We start from the raw sequence: 18192 nt of genomic DNA on the forward strand, positions 1-18192 counted from the left end.
GGGGCCCAAGTGAGTGGGAGTCAGGCTCCAGGGCGGAGACTTTATCCCAGGTTATTGGACAACCAGTGCCGGGAGAATGTCATATGGATCTCCACTTGCAGCTATTTTCAGATAGTACCACTTCTGTTTTGAGTTTAGTGAGAAACCACAATATCCTGTTAAGCATTGTATAAGTAGCTAAGCAGTGTTTAGGGCTGGCTCGGTTAATCTGAGTCTGCTAAATCTGCAGATTCTACATGGAGCAGATCAGTGTTACGGATGGATGGATGGATGGATGGATGGATGGATGGATGGATGGATGGATGGATGGATGGATGGATGGATGGATGGATGGATGGATGGATGGATGGATGGATGGATGGATGGATGGATGGATGGATGGATGGATGGATGGATGGATGGATGGATGGATGGACTGTGGCAAGGTCTGTTGTTCTGAAAGGCTGCTAATGTTTTGGTGCATTATCTAAATTCGGCTCCCACCTCTCACTGGCATTTGGCACTGATCCAATGATAGGCATACTGAGACTGATCGAATGAGGGGCAAGGATAACAAGGACTTCAGTCTTAAGGCTGAATTATGGTTCTGCGTTAAACCTACGCCTTAGCCTGAAGCTGCTTTCACATAGAATGCGGTTTGCGCCGCGCACACCGCCAGGGTGGGCGCAGAGCATGGATGTATTATAGAACTGGATGGAAGACCAAAAATGGCCGCCCATTCATTTTAATGCATTTTGCTCAGCCAGCGCATGTGCCGAAAAAATGTCTGACTTCCGGGTTTACTTCCGCGTACACGGGCCCATAGAGCATGCGTTGAGTTGAGTTGAGTCACCTCCCATGATGCTCTGGGGCCTCCCATCATGCCCCGGGGCAATGACGCGAGTATTAATATAATATGTATTAATATAATATATCAATTCATGTATATTATTACATGTATAGTATTACATATATTATTAATGTATTAATATAATATAATTACATAATATATATTAATATAATACATCCGTGGAATGCACGGACACGGCTGTGACGTCATCCGTGACGTCACGCCCAGAAAGAGACTTTTCTTTGACTTTTCTGGCCGTTATAAAACATTTTTGACGGATATAAAGTCCATGACTTAAAAATATAGAATACAAAGATTAGTAATTGCCGGTGATTACAGCTGGAGGTGTCCTGTGAACAGTTTTAGAGGCTTCTCTTTTACTATTGCGGTCTATGGGAAAAAAGCTTTCTGGGCCACATGGGATTTTTTGTTGCAGTACCGCGGCTGGCCACTGGGAAAAATCGGCGCGCCTTCTGAACGCGAGATTCGGGGGCTGGCGCAGAGTCGCGCAGGGTGGGCGCAGAGCAGGGTGCGCATGCGCGCATCGCGTACATATTTGTTGCAAGTTGCTAGGCGACCAAAAAAAAGTTTTTCCGGTCTGGCGCCGTTCTCCCACTCGTTTGGACGGACAGTAGCTTCAGCTCGGTTTGCAAAATGTATCTGTCCCTGCTTCAAAGAAAAGCCCTAGCTTTAGTTCTTCTTCTTCTGGGGAGGAGGAGGAGGAGGAGGAGGAGGAGGAGGAGGAGGAGGAGGAGGAGGAGGAGGAGGAGGAGGAGGAGGAGGAGACGAGCAGCAGCAGCAGCAGCATGGAGGGTGCATGAAATCCTCATGGCAAGACAGGATTTGGGGAAATACAGGCTCGTTCGGGAGCTACAGCTCCATGATGAGCTTCTACTTCAGGCTGAACAGGGAGCAGTTTGACAGCCTGTTGGGGAGAGTTGGAGCCTCAGCAGGATCATAACCAACTTCAGGCTTCATCACTGCAACTGAACGCCTGGACTCCCTTCCTCTCCTTTATATATCTGTCCCTCAAGTTTTTCCATTTTATCTTCAAGTCATCCACTGTAAATAGTTAAAAACATATTTTATTAAAAAACCTGAACATGAACTAGAGCTAGGTATAGAGCTATGAATTATCTTCATAGCAGTAATATGAACGGCTGTGTGATTGAATAATCTAAATCAGAGAAGTGGTGTATTTGGCTAAGACAAGGGGCCCAACTACCGTGCCTTGGAACACCCCTGTGGAAAGGCGTCCATAGCAACAGTAACCTAACCAATGACCACACATCCGCGATCAGGCACTCGTCACGCGATCATGATCCTCGCTCGTCACTCTATGACGTAGAGGGGATGCCCAGAGGGAATTCCCTGGGGTTGACGAAATGGGAGAATGGTTAAAATAATGAATTTAAATATCGCCTGTCTCCACTCCCTGGTTCAAAAGTCATTAAAAATGATATAATGACGCTCTGGTCTGGTTAGGGTAAGGCACCACTTTTGATTGGTTAGAAGTAGGAAACGGTTGTGGTTTGTGCTAAAAATAATAATTTCACATCAGTTACGCCACCTCCGTCGTCATGGCGACAGCAAACAACACGGTTAAATACTCGAATTTACATTAAATACTAGAAAACACGGTTAAATACTCGCCATCAAAATACTGTTAAAACATCATCAAAAAACCATTAAAACATCAATAAAACACAGTTAAAACAGTGTTAAAACATGCTTTTTCAAACTGACAGTAACAAACAGTAACTTGCGCGTCAAAAACTCATAACTTAGCCACTATAATAAAGAATAATATATAAATAATAATAATATAATAATCCGTGTATATATCACGACAACGGATCCCATTGACTTTGCATGGTACAATATCCGTGGTGCTCACACGGAATTTACCACTTTCCGTGTTGGTGCCACGGAAAATAGTGGTGAGAGGTCGTGGGCATTTCACGGATTTTTGTGAGATCAGGCTCGACCCTGAGATACCCAAGTCTGAGAGTGAACAATCAAGAGAAGGAAGTCAAACAAAACTGAACACACGAAGCAACATACTTTCAAACTAAAATTGGAAATAAAGCAAGAGGGAATATAACAGGACACAAAGGAATACAAGAAAAAAAAAATCAAGAGGACAAAGAAAAACCTCAAGAAACACAATAACATAAAACTAAAAACACAACTTTTATAATCAATGGATCTTTTTAAAACATACAAGCTCATAAGAAAATTTACTAATACAAAATAATTGAACTCATATGAATGTTTTTTGAGACATGGCCCTGCAATGGACTGCTGACCTGTCCAGGATGTGTCCTGCTCACTCACCCGAGAAGAGTTGGGACAGGCTCCAGCAGATATTCATGACCCTAAAAATAGAAATAAACGGGTAGATAATGGATGGATGGAGAGATGTTTGAGACATTATTTTCCTAACCAATCCTGACGCATATCTGACTGGCTGTCATCCAGTGTGGTTTTCCTCCGAAGAGTAATCACAGCATGGTCTGATTCAAACTCTGGTGGCAAAGCTGTTGAGAAAATGATAGCAGCCATCCACTGTCTGAGAGGAAAAACAGCATCTTTACCATGTCTAAGGTCTGATATATATATATATATATATATATATATATATATATATATATATATATATATATATATATATATATATATATATATATATATATATAAAAAAGGAGACAGAGAGAGAGACAGAGAGAAAGAGAGAGAATGCAGCCGGACAATTGCCTTACTAGTTCTAGACAGGTTATGCAAGCAAAGTATCTCCTATGCTGTGCAGGGAAACTAAGATTTGAAGTAACTATAATTTGTCTGTAAAAGATTTGGCTCTAAGTCAGATTTCCTCATCAGTCCAAATAGATGGTTCACTAAAATTGGTTCACATACCTTAATTTTGCTTATCTTGTGGTTTCTAACAGAATTACATAACTGTCACTATGACTGTAGACTCATAGTTATTTGCAAACATAGCTTTGCATAATGATTTAAAAACAAGAAGAAACAGCAGGCTAGATCTGTCCAATTACCAGTAGCCCGGAAAACCAACTGGATGACCTTACCTGGTCTGTGTTATTGTGGGAAAAGAATATTTCTACCATGAACACATGGCAATACTTTTCTCACATGTTCCTGAAAGACTGTAAGCCTGGAGCCACGGTCAACATAAAGCCAAGTCAGGACATGAAAACACAGTACATCTGTTTGCATTTAAGCGATCTTATAAGACAAAAAAGCAGCAGTGGCTGCAGGGTTCATACTAAGACATGTACATTTTACCTGCAGATACCCTCTCTGTATAGTGGCGTAAGACCTGCCGGCTGTCAGCTGTCTGTATCTGAACTGAAAACAAAAGTGTTTAGGCAGGAAATATAGCTTGATAACTTCTGAATGACACATTTCAGTCATTTAATTAACATAAATCACAGATTGTATTCAGATTAGGGCTCAGGAGGTGCGGTGCAGTGTTAAAATTATATTCAGATATGAATTCATTTATGTAAGTTCAAAATGGTACATTTGATTGATGTCAGGAAGAACTGTTGACGCCTGTGTAATTGATTGATTGAAACCTTTATTGTCCCCTCTGGGGAAAATTAGTTGCCAAAAAGCTCATGACATTCAAAAGAGAAAGACAAACAGAAAAACAGAGTCTACAATGCAACAATACATATAAACACCCTGCTGGTCCAACAAACTCGAAGTGCTGGTAGTTGTTTGCCAAAGTGCAACATGTGCCGATAAGAGTCTAAGGGCCCGATTTACTAAAGGTTTGCGTGTGTAAAAACGTGTGCAAACTTGACAGCACCCGCAAACCAAAGTGCCAGCTGATCTACTAACAGCGTGCAAAGAGGACTCCGCCTCTCAAATGAGCAAAATAGCACACGCTGTTCATTTAGTACTTTTGCCCTGATGAATAATCAATATGGGACGTACCCGCCAGAAATCGCTAAATACTGGGAGGGGAAGATGCAAATTGGTCCATTTACCACGCGCAATGAGATTTACCAAGCCTGAAAGTAATTGCGTGGATTGTGATTGCGTCTGTATTTAATACGTTCGAAAGGAAGGTGCTAATCTCCACATGCAAAAGGAGAAATATTTTATTTGAATGTTAAATCGAGTATTATTCAGCAAAAGGTTGCCACAGGAGGCACATTCATTTTTTTATTTGTGATAATAAATAAATCACGTGTTTTCATGGAGAAAAAAGTGTTTCTCATTGTGCGCCTATACTTGTTCTGCAGTCATACCCTGGTGTTGTGCCGTATTCAGCACCCCTGCCGTGAAAAGCACCCCCTCGTCTGACAAAAATGATATTCTCATTCCGTGTTCTGTTCATGTTCTGTTGTCCATGTTCTGTTTAGCGTCCAGTTTTGTGTTAATGATTCATGTTTAAATGCGCTCATGGATTCGGGTAAAAAAAAAAAAAATCGGGTAAATGGTTATTGATGTCATTAATTAATAGCCTGCTTACGTTGTTGTTTTCCATAATATTTGTCTATATATAATATAAACTCCTAAGTATGTGTTTGTGTGAGTGTGTATATATAAATATATTGAAGTGTCAGTGTGTTGTTTTTTTTCTTGGTCTACTTATCATTGAATATACGAGGGGGTGCTTTTCACGGCAGGGGTGCTGAATACGGCACAACAATTTGCCTCTTCCACTAATATCTCTATAACTCCAACTCGTCAAATTTCATTTTGCGCTTTTGACTATATCCTGCTTTCCATCCACTCTCCATGGCGCAAAGTTTGCGCCGCAAACCGTAAGACGCGCAACACCTCATTTAAATACTGAGGTTTGCACCTGTTATCAATTGCGCAAACTTTTTCAGTGCACACGCAATTTAGTACTCTTCATTTAGGATCTTAGTAAATCGGGCCCTCAGTCAGTTAGCCTATCAACTCCAGCTCCAGGTCTCCCTGTGCCTGCAGGGCCTGGTTGTAGAGTCAGAGTGCAGCTGGAATAAAAGACTGTCCAAATCTCTTTGTGGTCTGACGGGGGAGGACAAATCTGTCGCTGAATTTGCTCCTCATCCCTGTCAGCTCCATGTGCAGTGGATGCAGTTTTTCCCCATCCTCTGTTCAGCCACCACCTCCAGGCTGTCCAACCCGGACCCCATCACAGAGCTGGCCTTCTTCACCAGCTTGTTCAGCCCGGTAGCGTCCCTGGCACAGATGTTGCCTCCCCAGCAGGCCACGGTGAAGAACAGGACACTGGAGACCACTGACTGGTAGAACATTCTCAGTAGCTTGTTACAAACATTAAACGACCTCAGCCTTCTCAGGAAAAACATCCTGCTCTGCCCCTTCCTGATAAGAGCCTTGGTGTTGTTGGCCCAGTCCAGTTTGTTATTGATGTGTACCCACAGGTACCTGTAGGAGTCCACTCTTTCAACTTCCACTCCCTTGATGGTGATGGGAGCTGAGGTCCCTCTCTTCCTCCTGATGGCAGAAGATGGTTGGTGTCACACCACTGCACAAAGTTCTCCACCAGGACCTTGTACTCCTCTTCCCTGTCATCTGTGATGTAGCCCACAATAGAGGAGTCATCAGAGAACTTCTGCAGGAGGCACTTGTGGGAGCGGAATTGGAATTCAGGTGTAGAGGGTGAAAAGGAATGGTGCCAGGACAGTTCCTTGGGGGGCGCCAGTGTTACACACCACCACCTCAGACTGACAGCCCTGCAGTCTAACGTACTGTCGTCTGTCTGTCACACTGATATCAACCACTAGCTGTGCCGCCAGACCAGTTCTAGCACTAAGGAGTGGGTAGCAAAATGGCAAAAGGCCATTTACTGAACTTTCAAAAAGCATATAAAACACAAAACAACAACAAAATACCCAGGAGGTTTATCAAAGGTAAATATAATTAAGAGGTAGTTTACTCTCTTTTTCTTCCATCTCGGGTTAAGAAACTATTTCAGTCAAGCTAAGTTTGGTTATGTTTGACCAGTCTTAAAGGGAACCCTGGCTATTAAGACATGTAGGTCTTAAAAGATAAATGTTGGTATCAATTATAACAATGTGATATAAAAAAACCTTTTTGATGTCTTCGTTTTTATAAAATTTGAAAATATAATTTAACTCGTAGGTCGCCATTGTTGTTTACACCACAATGCATTCTGGGTAGTGAGGTCAGACGGTGGCACCTGCTAGCCCCCGTCCACTGTTTTGACACCCAGAAACAGATGAAAACACAGCTAAACAGGTGACGGCGCACCAGAAACACAGATCAAAACAAGCTAAACATTAAGGTGACGGCGCACCTACAAAAAAGGAAAAAAAAAAGAAAAAGTACAGCACCATAAAGCATGAAATATAGAAACACCATAAAACTCAGATAGACTAACAGACCACACGTTTCAACTAGCAGATAGCCGATGCTACAATAAAAACCCCAGCCAGATCTGGCGTCATTAAATTAAATAAAGATGTTCTTGCTTATTTGGCGCAAAGTCTGCGCCTCCCGTTTCGTCAAAGTCCCGGGCCAGTCCCCTCAGCCTCTGGTCTGTCATCAAACGGTGGACCCAGCACCGAGGCCGGTTTTAGGGGGGCGGCAGGGGTGGGCTATGCCCACCCAAACGTGCATCCTGCCCACCGGCGTCTCCATCTCGGCGAGAGCGGAGAGCGGATGGCGGTGCGCTGCAGGCTCTAGAGCCAGGGCTACGCCGTCTAGGCTACGCCGTCTACGCCGGAGCCTAATGCACTGGTAAGATGCGCACGACTTTGATCATTTTTGCAGATCTCCCGTGCATCACAGCACAAGAGAACTTTGATCCAGTTTGCCTGAACCGAGACGTCTTATGGGCTCCCTCGTCAGCCTCCACGGCCGGGAGAGTGCTGCTCATCTATGTTTTAGATACCTGTCCCAGTTAAACTAACGCGGCTTATCTTCCCAGAGACACCGTTCTATGTCATCGCCCCCAGAATTCATTGCGCAGGTAGAACATGGCGCCTCCCGCAGGTCAAAATATGTGATAAACATTGTAGATTTTTAAAGCAATTAGATTATTTTATGTGTTTCTAACAACATATTTTAGTATAAGAGAACAATTGTGGCTAATTAGGGACTACAAGTCTTAATAACCAGGGTTCCTTTTAAAATCATCCTTATTTATTTATATAGATATATTATACCTATTTTTGGATCACCCATTTAGTTTTCTTGAGTTAACTTTTGTTCTTCTTTTCTCACAGGTAAAAGAACGCATTCATAATTTTCAGTTTCAAAAGCAAATTGAAGTGTGTCACAGTTTTGGGGTTTGTTTTGTTCCTGGTTCTTTTGAAAGTCTGTGTCCTTGTGTTTAGTTATTAGTTTCATTATTTTTCAAGTAATGGACGTCTTTTGTTTTTGCTGTACATACCTGCCTATGCTGGACTTTTGTTTAATAAAATTCTCGTAGTTTGGAACTTGCCGCCTCAATCTCGAACGAACGAGCTAGTAATAGACCAGCAGTAGAGTATATTACTCTTTTTGTGTCTCGGCAGAAAAAACAATGAAGCCTTGGCCAGAGGAAGAGTCTACCTTCTGTGGAACTTGCCTGGCATTAGGTTTCAGCCAAGAGCTTTCAGGCTCAACAAAAAAATTACACTACCGTCATTTGTCATCCACTACGGCGTCTTGTCTCTGTTCCCGAGGTGGTCAAGGATGCACCCTAGCCTGTCCCTGAGGGGGTCCAGGATGCATCCCATCTTGTCTCTGTCCCTAAGGTGGTCCCTGACCCACCCTGTGAATGGCGGCCTTAAATAAGGGGAAGTGAGGAGGCTGAGGCAGAAATCAAGTTAGCCCTTTATTATACACAGTAATACAGACCACTGACAACAACCCTTCACCACCCCGGTTGAGCTCTTATATACAGTACCCTCCCCACATTGATTGGACAAGAGCACATACCAGCGTAGGGATCCAGTTTACACACACACATATAACTTCCATTACTTGGCCAAGAGTATTTACATAATACAGTGGGGAGAACAAGTATTTGATACACTGCCGATTTTGCAGGTTTTCCCACTTGCAAAGCATGTAGAAGTCTGTAATTTTTATCATAGGTACTCTTCAACTGTGAGTGACAGAATCTAAAAAAAAATCCAGAAAATCACATTGTATGATTTTTAAGTAATTAATTTGCATTTTATTGCATGACATAAGTATTTGATATATCAGAAAAACAGCTTAATATTTGGTACAGAAACCTTTGTTTGCAATTACAGAGATCAGACGTTTCCTGTAGTTCTTGACCAGGTTTGCACACACTGCAGCAGGGATTTTGGCCCACTCCTCCATACAGATCTTCTCCAGATCCTTCAGGTTTCGGGGCTGTCGCTGGGCAATACGGACTTTCAGCTCCCTCCAAAGATTTTCTATTGGGTTCAGGTCTGGAGACTGGCTAGGCCACTCCAGGACCTTGAAATGCTTCTTACAGAGCCACTCCTTAGTTGCCCTGGCTGTGTGTTTCGGGTCGTTGTCATGCTGGAAGACCCAGCCACGACCCATCTTCAATGCTCTTACTGAGGGAAGGAGGTTGTTGGCCAAGATCTCGCAATCCATGGCCCCATCCATCCTCCCCTCAATACGGTGCAGTCGTCCTGTCCCCTTTGCAGAAAAGCATCCCCAAAGAATGATGTTTCCACCTCCATGCTTCACGGTTGGGATGGTGTTCTTGGGGTTGTACTCATCCTTCTTCTTCCTCCAAACACAGGCGAATGGAGTTTAGACCAAAAAGCTCTATTTTAGTCTCATCAGACCACATGACCTTCTCCCATTCCTCCTCTGGATCATCCAGATGGTCACTGGCAAACTTCAGACGGGCCTTGACATGCACTGGCTTGAGCAGGGGGACCGTGCGTGCGCTGCAGGATTTTAATTCATGACGGCGTAGTGTGTTACTAATGGTTTTCTTTGAGACTTTGGTCCCAGCTCTCTTCAGGTCATTGACCAGGTCCTGCCGTGTAGTTCTGGGCTGATCCCTCACCTTCCTCATGATCATTGATGCCCCACCAGGTGAGATTTTGCATGGAGCCCCAGACCGAGGGAGATTGACCGTCATCTTGAACTTCTTCCATTTTCTAATAATTGCGCCAACAGTTGTTGCCTTCTCACCAAGCTGCTTGCCTATTGTCCTGTAGCCCATCCCAGCCTTGTGCAGGTCTACAATTTTATCCCTGATGTCCTTACACAGCTCTCTGGTCTTGGCCATTGTGGAGAGGTTGGAGTTTGTTTGATTGAGTGTGTGGACAGGTGTCTTTTATACAGGTAACAAGTTCAAACAGGTGCAGTTAATACAGGTAATGAGTGGAGAACAGGAGGGCTTCTTAAAGAAGAACTAACAGGTCTGTGAGAGCCGGAAGTCTTACTGGTTGACAGGTGATCAAATACTTATGTCATGCAATAAAATGCAAATTAATTACTTAAAAATCATACAATGTGATTTTCTGGATTTTTTTTTTAGATTCTGTCACTCACAGTTGAAGAGTACCTATGATAAAGATTACAGACTTCTACATGCTTTGCAAGTGGGAAAACCTGCAAAATCGGCAGTGTATCAAATACTTGTTCTCCCCACTGTATATCACATCATCCCCCTTACTATAATTATACTATATATTGGCCCACATCCGATCTCTGTGTGGCTCCATCAACACAAATTGCAGACAATTATAGAGCCAAACACCCCTCTCTTTCTTCCCCCACTTGGTACGATCCAGGAAGTATAAATAAGTCTGACCAGCCACAGAACAATCTTTTGTCGCAGAACACAGGTAAGTGTTTTAATCCACTCCACCTTGCAAACATGTTAGCAGTGCTCAGAGTACCATCAAACAACTGACAGCCAGCCTGCCTGTTTGTGGTACTGTCCCCCCTGCTGATTTATGTACCATGCTTTGTGTAGGACTGACTTCCATAGCTGCCAAAACTGCATGCCAAAGAATCCTCCTAAGTGACAAAATCACAAACATTAATACACATAGCATGTCATTTAACCATGTGACATGGAGGGATGGGATACCTCCATCACACACCCCATCCTGTCTCTGTTCCCCTGATCCTTCTCTGGTGCAGAGGCTCCTGCCGGGGATTCTGCCTCCACCACAGCCTGTACCAAGGCTCCTGCACGGGCCCAGTCTCTCACTCAGTTCCTGGCCCAGCCTCTGACTTAGTCCATGTTCCTGTTCCTCACCCAAATTCTCCCTGATCCCGAGTTGGCCTCTGCTGGTCCTGCTCCCGGCTGGCCTGAAGGCCACCCCCCGAAACAGTCTCGCCAGTCAGCCCGGCTAGGGGGCCGGACTACTGAACTGTCTCTGCCCGGAGCCAGGGCCGGCCTCTTGAAGAGTGCTGCAACCTGCCAGGTCCTTGGTACCAGTACCTGCTCTGTCTGTGCGATGGCCTACATACCGTGACATTGTGACAAAGTGGACCTCAATCATTCAAATCACATATAAAAAAAAAAAATCAATCATGTCCATATTAACATGATAGCATCATGCACTCATTGTCATGTTCAACAAACCAGACTGAGATCGTCGAGATGTTTGGTTAAGTTTGATCAGTCTTTAAATTATCCTTATTTATATAAATACTATACCTATTTTTGGATCACCCATTTAGGTTTCTTGAGTTAACTCTTCTTTTCTCACAGTTAAACAGTTTGCAATTTTCAAAGTTTCAAAATCAAATTGAAGTGAACCACCATCATCCAAGTCACATAAACACGCATGAACAAATAATAAAAATAAAAGCGTGACTTCTGTAATTAATTCATCTAATTAATCTCTTTTTTAATCTCACCTAAAAATTGCTGAGAAAAGCCCACAACTTGAGGTGTTTTCCTTTTAAATTCATTACATTATTGTGGCCAATCAAAACATTGATGTATAACAAAAAAAAGTGGCTTCATAAAGTCATTTATTTTTTTAACAGACTTGAACAGATGCAGTCCTAGCCATTTGCATCCACTTGGCAAGAACATTCACCAGCCTCCCTGTCGCAGATATGCCAGGCGCAGGGGGCTCTCCTTGAGTTTAGTTTGGGGAAGAGCGTTGCTGTGGCTTGATAAATTGCTAACATCGTTGCTGCTAACGTTAGCTGTGGCTGCGCTGGCCACCGGGTGCGTTGCGTTTGTGTCGTAGGCTAAACTTTAGCTGCTTCGGTGGTCAGCAAAGTCCTTTCCACAAGTAACACAACTCAATCTACCTTTATCAATGGTGCCGTCGGGGCATTTTTGAAATGTAAATTCCCCATTCACTGGACCGACAACTTTCACATGCTCCTCCATTTTCACCTCTCTTCTCCGCTACTCACCGTTCCCCCCCATGCCTGTCCAGCTACAATGGGAGTCTACCAGCGTAGCTAAACACGCCCAAACACAGGGACAGCCAATCAATGCCAACTTCAAGGTGGGACTGACCATTGTTTTCCACCCCTAACTCAACAGCACAAGAAGCCCACCGCACAAACACAGATTTCAAAATAAAGGCAAAAAATGGATTAAGCGATTAACAAACATAACGCGCTAAATATGCCTGTAATTAATTAATCGCAATAAACGTGCAAATTTGACACCCCTATATCTTTATATTCCCAATGTGAATTCAAAACAACTCCTTCCGTTACCATTCAAAGTCAATTGTATGCAGAGGATTTTCTATCTGGGGCGCTTATAAGGATGAGAAGGTTGCTTGGGTCTTGCTCGCCATCTTGGGTTCTGTGTGTGCCGCCTGCACACCACAGATGAATCTCAGCTCCAACCGAGAAAAAAGCTTGACCCAGTCCGTCTGTTTGCTAGAGAGTTATGAGAGTGGTATCAATCCTTTATATGTGTTCACATATTTCTGTAACAGAAATGTGAGTAATCAATCTGTGAGTATTTGGACTTCTTATGAATGAGCAGCTCCTCAGAAGGTGCCAGGCCAGCAGGGTGTTAAATACTTTTCGGCTCAACTCACTCACAAAGACATGTGAGACAGGTCTGGTGTCTGCAAAAGGAAAAAATACATCTGACGCACAGAGATCTGCAAATTAAAATAGACACAACTTTATTTATTACAATACATCACTTTGCACAGGACAACAATCATGCTGACCGAGAGGAAGCAGGTTGGAGAGAAAAATCAATCAGTATGGAGCAGAGAGGACCGATTAGGATAGTACTATGTGGTCATTTTGTGGAATAAGGAGGAACGGAACGCAACTATAATTACATGTGTGGGTTCATGCATTTGAATTTACAGACTGTTTTGGAGCCACGAAACCCATTTAAGACTGCTAACTGAAGAGCTGTGAGAGAAAAAAAATACAGAGTTGATATTTTTTCACTTGTTTCCCAAAATGTTTTAGGACCCTCCCTTTGCTTTGCAGTTGCTAAATGTGTTCACCCCACCCCTTGCTCAAACGTAATAAGCCAAAATGACACCATTATTTTGACTAGACTGTTTTCCTCTCTGAGAGAGAGGCCAGAGGAAGTGTAGGTGACCTAGACTGGTTAACCACCGCACAACCACGGGTTGGCAGGGGCATTGCCTCCCCCGCAGCCACCCTCTGCATCCGCCTGCCAGGTCCACATTACTACTACTACATGCCATGACCACAGATGGCCCAGTTCCAGCACCAACCTCCCATCGGGTACATGCTCTGTGCTTTCCCTTTCTTCATTGGTGTAAACAGTCTGCCGTCTGGCCGTCAGCTGTAGCAGAGGTCATTTAGGTTGATTTTACAAGTTAACCATATGTATGTTTGAGTTTGGGCCTGCCCTGAAAGTTCCTACAGTTCTTGCTCTACATTGCATGTGCACAGTTCTTTTATGTGTGTGTGTTATTTTAGCAATATTTTATATGGCCACTTTATATGGCTTTTCTACGGCTATTCCCAGGCTGGGAACGATCAGCTCTGGAGTCTTGGCTAAGAGGCTCCCACAACAGGGGAGAATTTAGTCCAACTACTCTCTAGCCAGGAAATTCATAAAATATACCTGTAAATGTACTGATACTTTTTATGGGCAATAATTACAGACAACAGATCACCTTTAAAATACAACATGTAAACATGATCATCACTACGCAGAAGGCCACTTTTGTAAACAGTTCTGACACACCCCTTAAAAATGTCCTGCTGTAGCCAAGTACCAGATGTTGTTATCTGGCCACTGATGATTAGAAAACACAAACACACTCAGCTGCAAAATTAGGAAAATAAAATATAAACCCTGGTATTATTTGGGTGAGAGGGTACACTGTAAACACTGCAGGCTGTGGTACGTTCTCACACACAGTACTCACTTTACTGGCTGTGGCACACTGAATGAGGTGTTTCGGATCATTTCTTTATAGCAGCAACACTCCACTCAGGCTGCAGGACTGAGACATAACAATAGTTGGTTAACCATGGCTGTCTGTTTGACAGCAACACAGGACCTTGTTTCACTAATTTATTTTTGCTTAATCTTGAATACTTATTGAAGCCTGTGGGATAAACTTTGGTGTAACAAAAAAAGTATTTTGAACTCTGGGACACGTTCAACACAAAAATGTATTTTTACCCTGCATGTTAATACTTTTTTACTACAGTAGATTCCTTCTTTATCCCACATTAAATCAAAATCTCAATAGCCATCTTTTTTTTTTTTTCTACATTAGTCACAATGTATCACTTGTTTCATTTTGCACCAGAAGCAAGCTGACAGCAGTGAATAAAAACTACTTGCTTGCCTGGAATTATAATATAAATTGATGACTCATATTTTTTTTGAAGAATAATAATCCAAAATTTGCACACGGCGAGACTCAGGACCTGTTGGTGGTCTGCCTCTCTGCCGCACTTTCCATGTTTCTTCTCTGCGGTGATGATGGCAGTGTTAGTCCAAGTCCAGACAGTGTCATAGTTTCCTGTGCAGCTGAAGTTTTCCCCGCGTCTTCAACAGATTGACCAACGTGGTGCCATTTGATGATGCATTTTAGCAGACTACAAAGAGGTTTCAAGACAGTCACTGTTGGTTTATGCTTGTAAGTCATATCATTAATATTTTATGAGGTTTTGGATCATTTTTGTTTTGTTTTACATTTTTACAGACACGAATGGCATAAATGATCCATTTCTTTCTGTTAATATCATATCTCAAACCGGATCAGTGTATTTCCACATTCACTCTTGAAGTAAATTACTGTCAATGTCACTTTACTTCATTAACATATAAGAGACTAAGTCTTTAGCATTTCTCCCATCTTCCGTCTCCTACAATATGGACACACGCATGACAGTGCACAGAGAAAATTGTGCAATGCCTACACATTTTCCACTTACATTGCACATTTAAGCCCAGTGAGATGACTAATTAACCAAATATATTCTTTTTTTTTAACACATCAGCACGTTTTATTAGTACCTGGAAAGACATGTGATGTGACTCAGGCAGCTCATCATTTTCCACTGGAAAAAAAAAGTAATGCACATGTTGTATGAAAAAGATTGATTAGTTTTGTGAAACTGTAACTGACTGTATTTAAATCATATCAACATCATTTTTTGAAAATTATGCTGAGGTAAAAGTATATAATGGTTACTTAAAACTAATAATAGTTAAAATAATATTCCATTGTTATACGATTACTTTATCACTATTATCTATGAATTAATCATGAACCAGGAATTTATTGCTGTTATTAACTGAGTTTTGGTCATTTTCAGCTGCTTTGATAATTCTGCTCAATAATCAAGGACAAAGACTTAAAATCATTGTTGAAAGTTTACACATTTGATAGAGTAATGATTATTAAAATAATTAGTTACATTGCTGAGTATTTTGATTTTAAATATAATACTTGTTACATAATCATAACTTTTAAATGCTAAAGTCCAAATGTGTGGAAAAGCAAGAAACTGAAATTGTCATGCATGTTTATTCGGTCTAATCAGGTCCAAAGGGGCCTGCAGCCATCCAAGCTGCTGCTAATCGAGAGGCTGTACTCCTGAAAAGGTCACCAGACAGGGCTAACACAGATTCAAATAATGATGCAACCTCCTACTCATACATCCAATTTAGAATCACCAGTTAAGTTGACATGCATACTTTTGGACTGTGGGAAGAAATTGGAGCACCTGAGAAAACGTAGGCAGGCACAGGGAGAATATGCAAACTCCGCAGAGGCAGGCCCCAGTCATGCCACATACCAGAAAGAATTTGTGGAACTGAAAAGTACATTTCCTTATGAGTTTTATTTGATAAAAGATAAAGTGGTATGGATGGGTGAAAATGGAAAGAAGAAATGACTAAAAATTGTACTTTAGTCCTTGGATATAAAATACTCTCCACCAGCTGTAACCGGTATGTTGGAGGTTGGGGTTGGTGACTCCTTGCAGGGGAATTCATTGCCGTGTTTTTGTTCACTAATACCTGGGGTTTAAGAAACACATAAATCTTGTGGAATACTGGCATTTGGCATTTATCTAAGGGTGGCAAGTCCCGTCTAAAAGCTTTATGTACAACCAGACACTCTGTGGCCAGACAAGTGGCTGTTTTGGATGTGGGGAAAGTGGGCGGAAGAAGGAGCAAGAAAAGAGGTGAGTGGGCAGTGAGTGAAAATGGGAGGAGTGTGTCTGGGGTGTGGGACTGTCATCCCATTGAGGGGAGCAGTTGTGGTGTTTTGATCAAAATCCAGCAGATGTGGGGAGTGAAGAGAGGGGTGCGAGTGAGTAAGAGAGAGAGAGAGGGGGGGGGGGGGGGGGGGTATTTCCACCCACCCAGCTAGGAGACACACTCATAAACAGCAGACAGGCTGAGCGAGAGTCAGAAAGACACAGGATCTCAGGGCAGCAGCAGTTTAAACAGAGGAAGGCAGAAACAGAACTTCATTGAGAGAAAATGTTTTATTAAAGGAGAGGAAAAGTCATATACTTAAAGGCGCATACACAGTAATAAACACAGAGCCTCTTACACATTTAGAAGCTGGAGCGGGCTAAACTCAAAATAGAACCATAAGATAGAGTGGCGAGAGTTTAATCTTTCAGGCCCCATATATACACGCACACACACACACACACACTGGTGTTGGTCCAGAGTGCAACCCAGAGTAAGGAGCAAGGCTGATCAACCCGAACAAGTGGCACATCGGGGAGGAAGGAGAAATCGAGTGGATGGATGCCTTTTGCAGACTGAGTGGCCTGGACCCTTTGTGGGTGAGTTCATGATTCTGTTCACTGACACCGGATTCTGCACATGTTTTCTGGCTCAGTTACACTTACATCATGTAAGATTTCAACTCTAATGCTGCTCATTATAAATGCATATGAGAAAGGCTTTTACACTTCATTGCTGAGTTATAAAAATAATATTAAAATAATAAACTTGTGTGTAGTATAGTAAAAGGGAAATGAGCTCAAAACAGCCATCCGGCAAAGTCGCCATAACGCACAATGGCCTCAGACTGCAGCTAGTGCACATGACGTTGGGACAGTGTTAATGTCTGACAGATGTGTGCTTCCCATCATCTGCTGTGTGATTCAGTTAGACGCTGAGTAAAGGGAAGATGACACATTGTGTGAACTGCAGTGATTGAAAATGCGTTTTAGTTTTTTATATAAGTAAACTCCAAACTTTTGGATACTAGCTTGAAAACAGAAAAATGGCTGAAATCCAGCTGGAACCGAAAGCATCAGTTCCCAGCATGTCTGTTTCCCCCCTCTTCCTCCCTCTTTTCTGGATCTCATTACAGCTCCTACTCTTGGGGTTTTTTTTTACCTCTTGTAAAACTCAAAACAGTCGTTGAATGTTGTTAGAAAGCAAAACTGTGTAGCAATTTGTATGGACCTATTTGTCATAAAACTTCAAAATACAGATGTAGAGTTCTTGGTTATATTACATCTGGGACCGTGAGCAGGATGTTGCTACAGATGTTTTTGTCTCATGATGATTATTAACCGAATTAACCTTTTACATACTGTTGAAACAATGCAATAGTTGAATTTCTGCTTAAAGGGTGAGTCAGTGCATATGTGCCCAAGCTATGAAATATTTCACATTTAAATAACTCATAAAAGAACAAAGCCAGCCTAAAAGATGTTCAAGTTCTACCAAAAAAACAACAACAACAGGCCATTCACTTTACAGTTAAGTTTATTTTTGTATGTAATCTCGTACCCTGTTCCTCCACATAACAAAGAAATGAAAATCATACCCAGATATTGATAGGAAAGTACGAAATAATCCATGTGGGATCTCTGCCTAAAGCAGTTACTATTAAGCCAGGTTGCTTTTATGAATATGTACCGGTAGTAAAAAATAATGAGCCATTCTTTTCCCTTACTATAGGCCAAGTTTTTGTGTTGTTATTGTAACT

At 42.3% G+C, this 18192-nt stretch overlaps 1 protein-coding gene across 2 annotated transcripts in view; it reads left to right on the forward strand.

The window, feature by feature from the left end:
• abcc6a (ATP-binding cassette, sub-family C (CFTR/MRP), member 6a) overlaps nucleotides 1–18192 on the forward strand; it is a 62189-nt gene that overhangs the window by 15541 nt on the left and 28456 nt on the right. Inside the window, exon 1 of one of the 2 annotated variants that reach the window (XM_061722845.1) lies at nucleotides 16633–17032. The exons of the other annotated variant lie outside the window; for it this stretch is intronic. Coding sequence (XP_061578829.1) covers nucleotides 16991–17032 — 42 coding nt within the window. The 5' untranslated portion in view covers nucleotides 16633–16990. Of the gene's footprint in view, nucleotides 1–16632; nucleotides 17033–18192 lie in introns of those variants that run through there. 2 annotated transcript variants of the gene reach the window in all.

This window comes from Cololabis saira, chromosome 1, assembly GCF_033807715.1.
Source record: "Cololabis saira isolate AMF1-May2022 chromosome 1, fColSai1.1, whole genome shotgun sequence".
In the NCBI taxonomy this organism is placed as follows: Eukaryota; Metazoa; Chordata; class Actinopteri; order Beloniformes; family Belonidae; genus Cololabis; species Cololabis saira.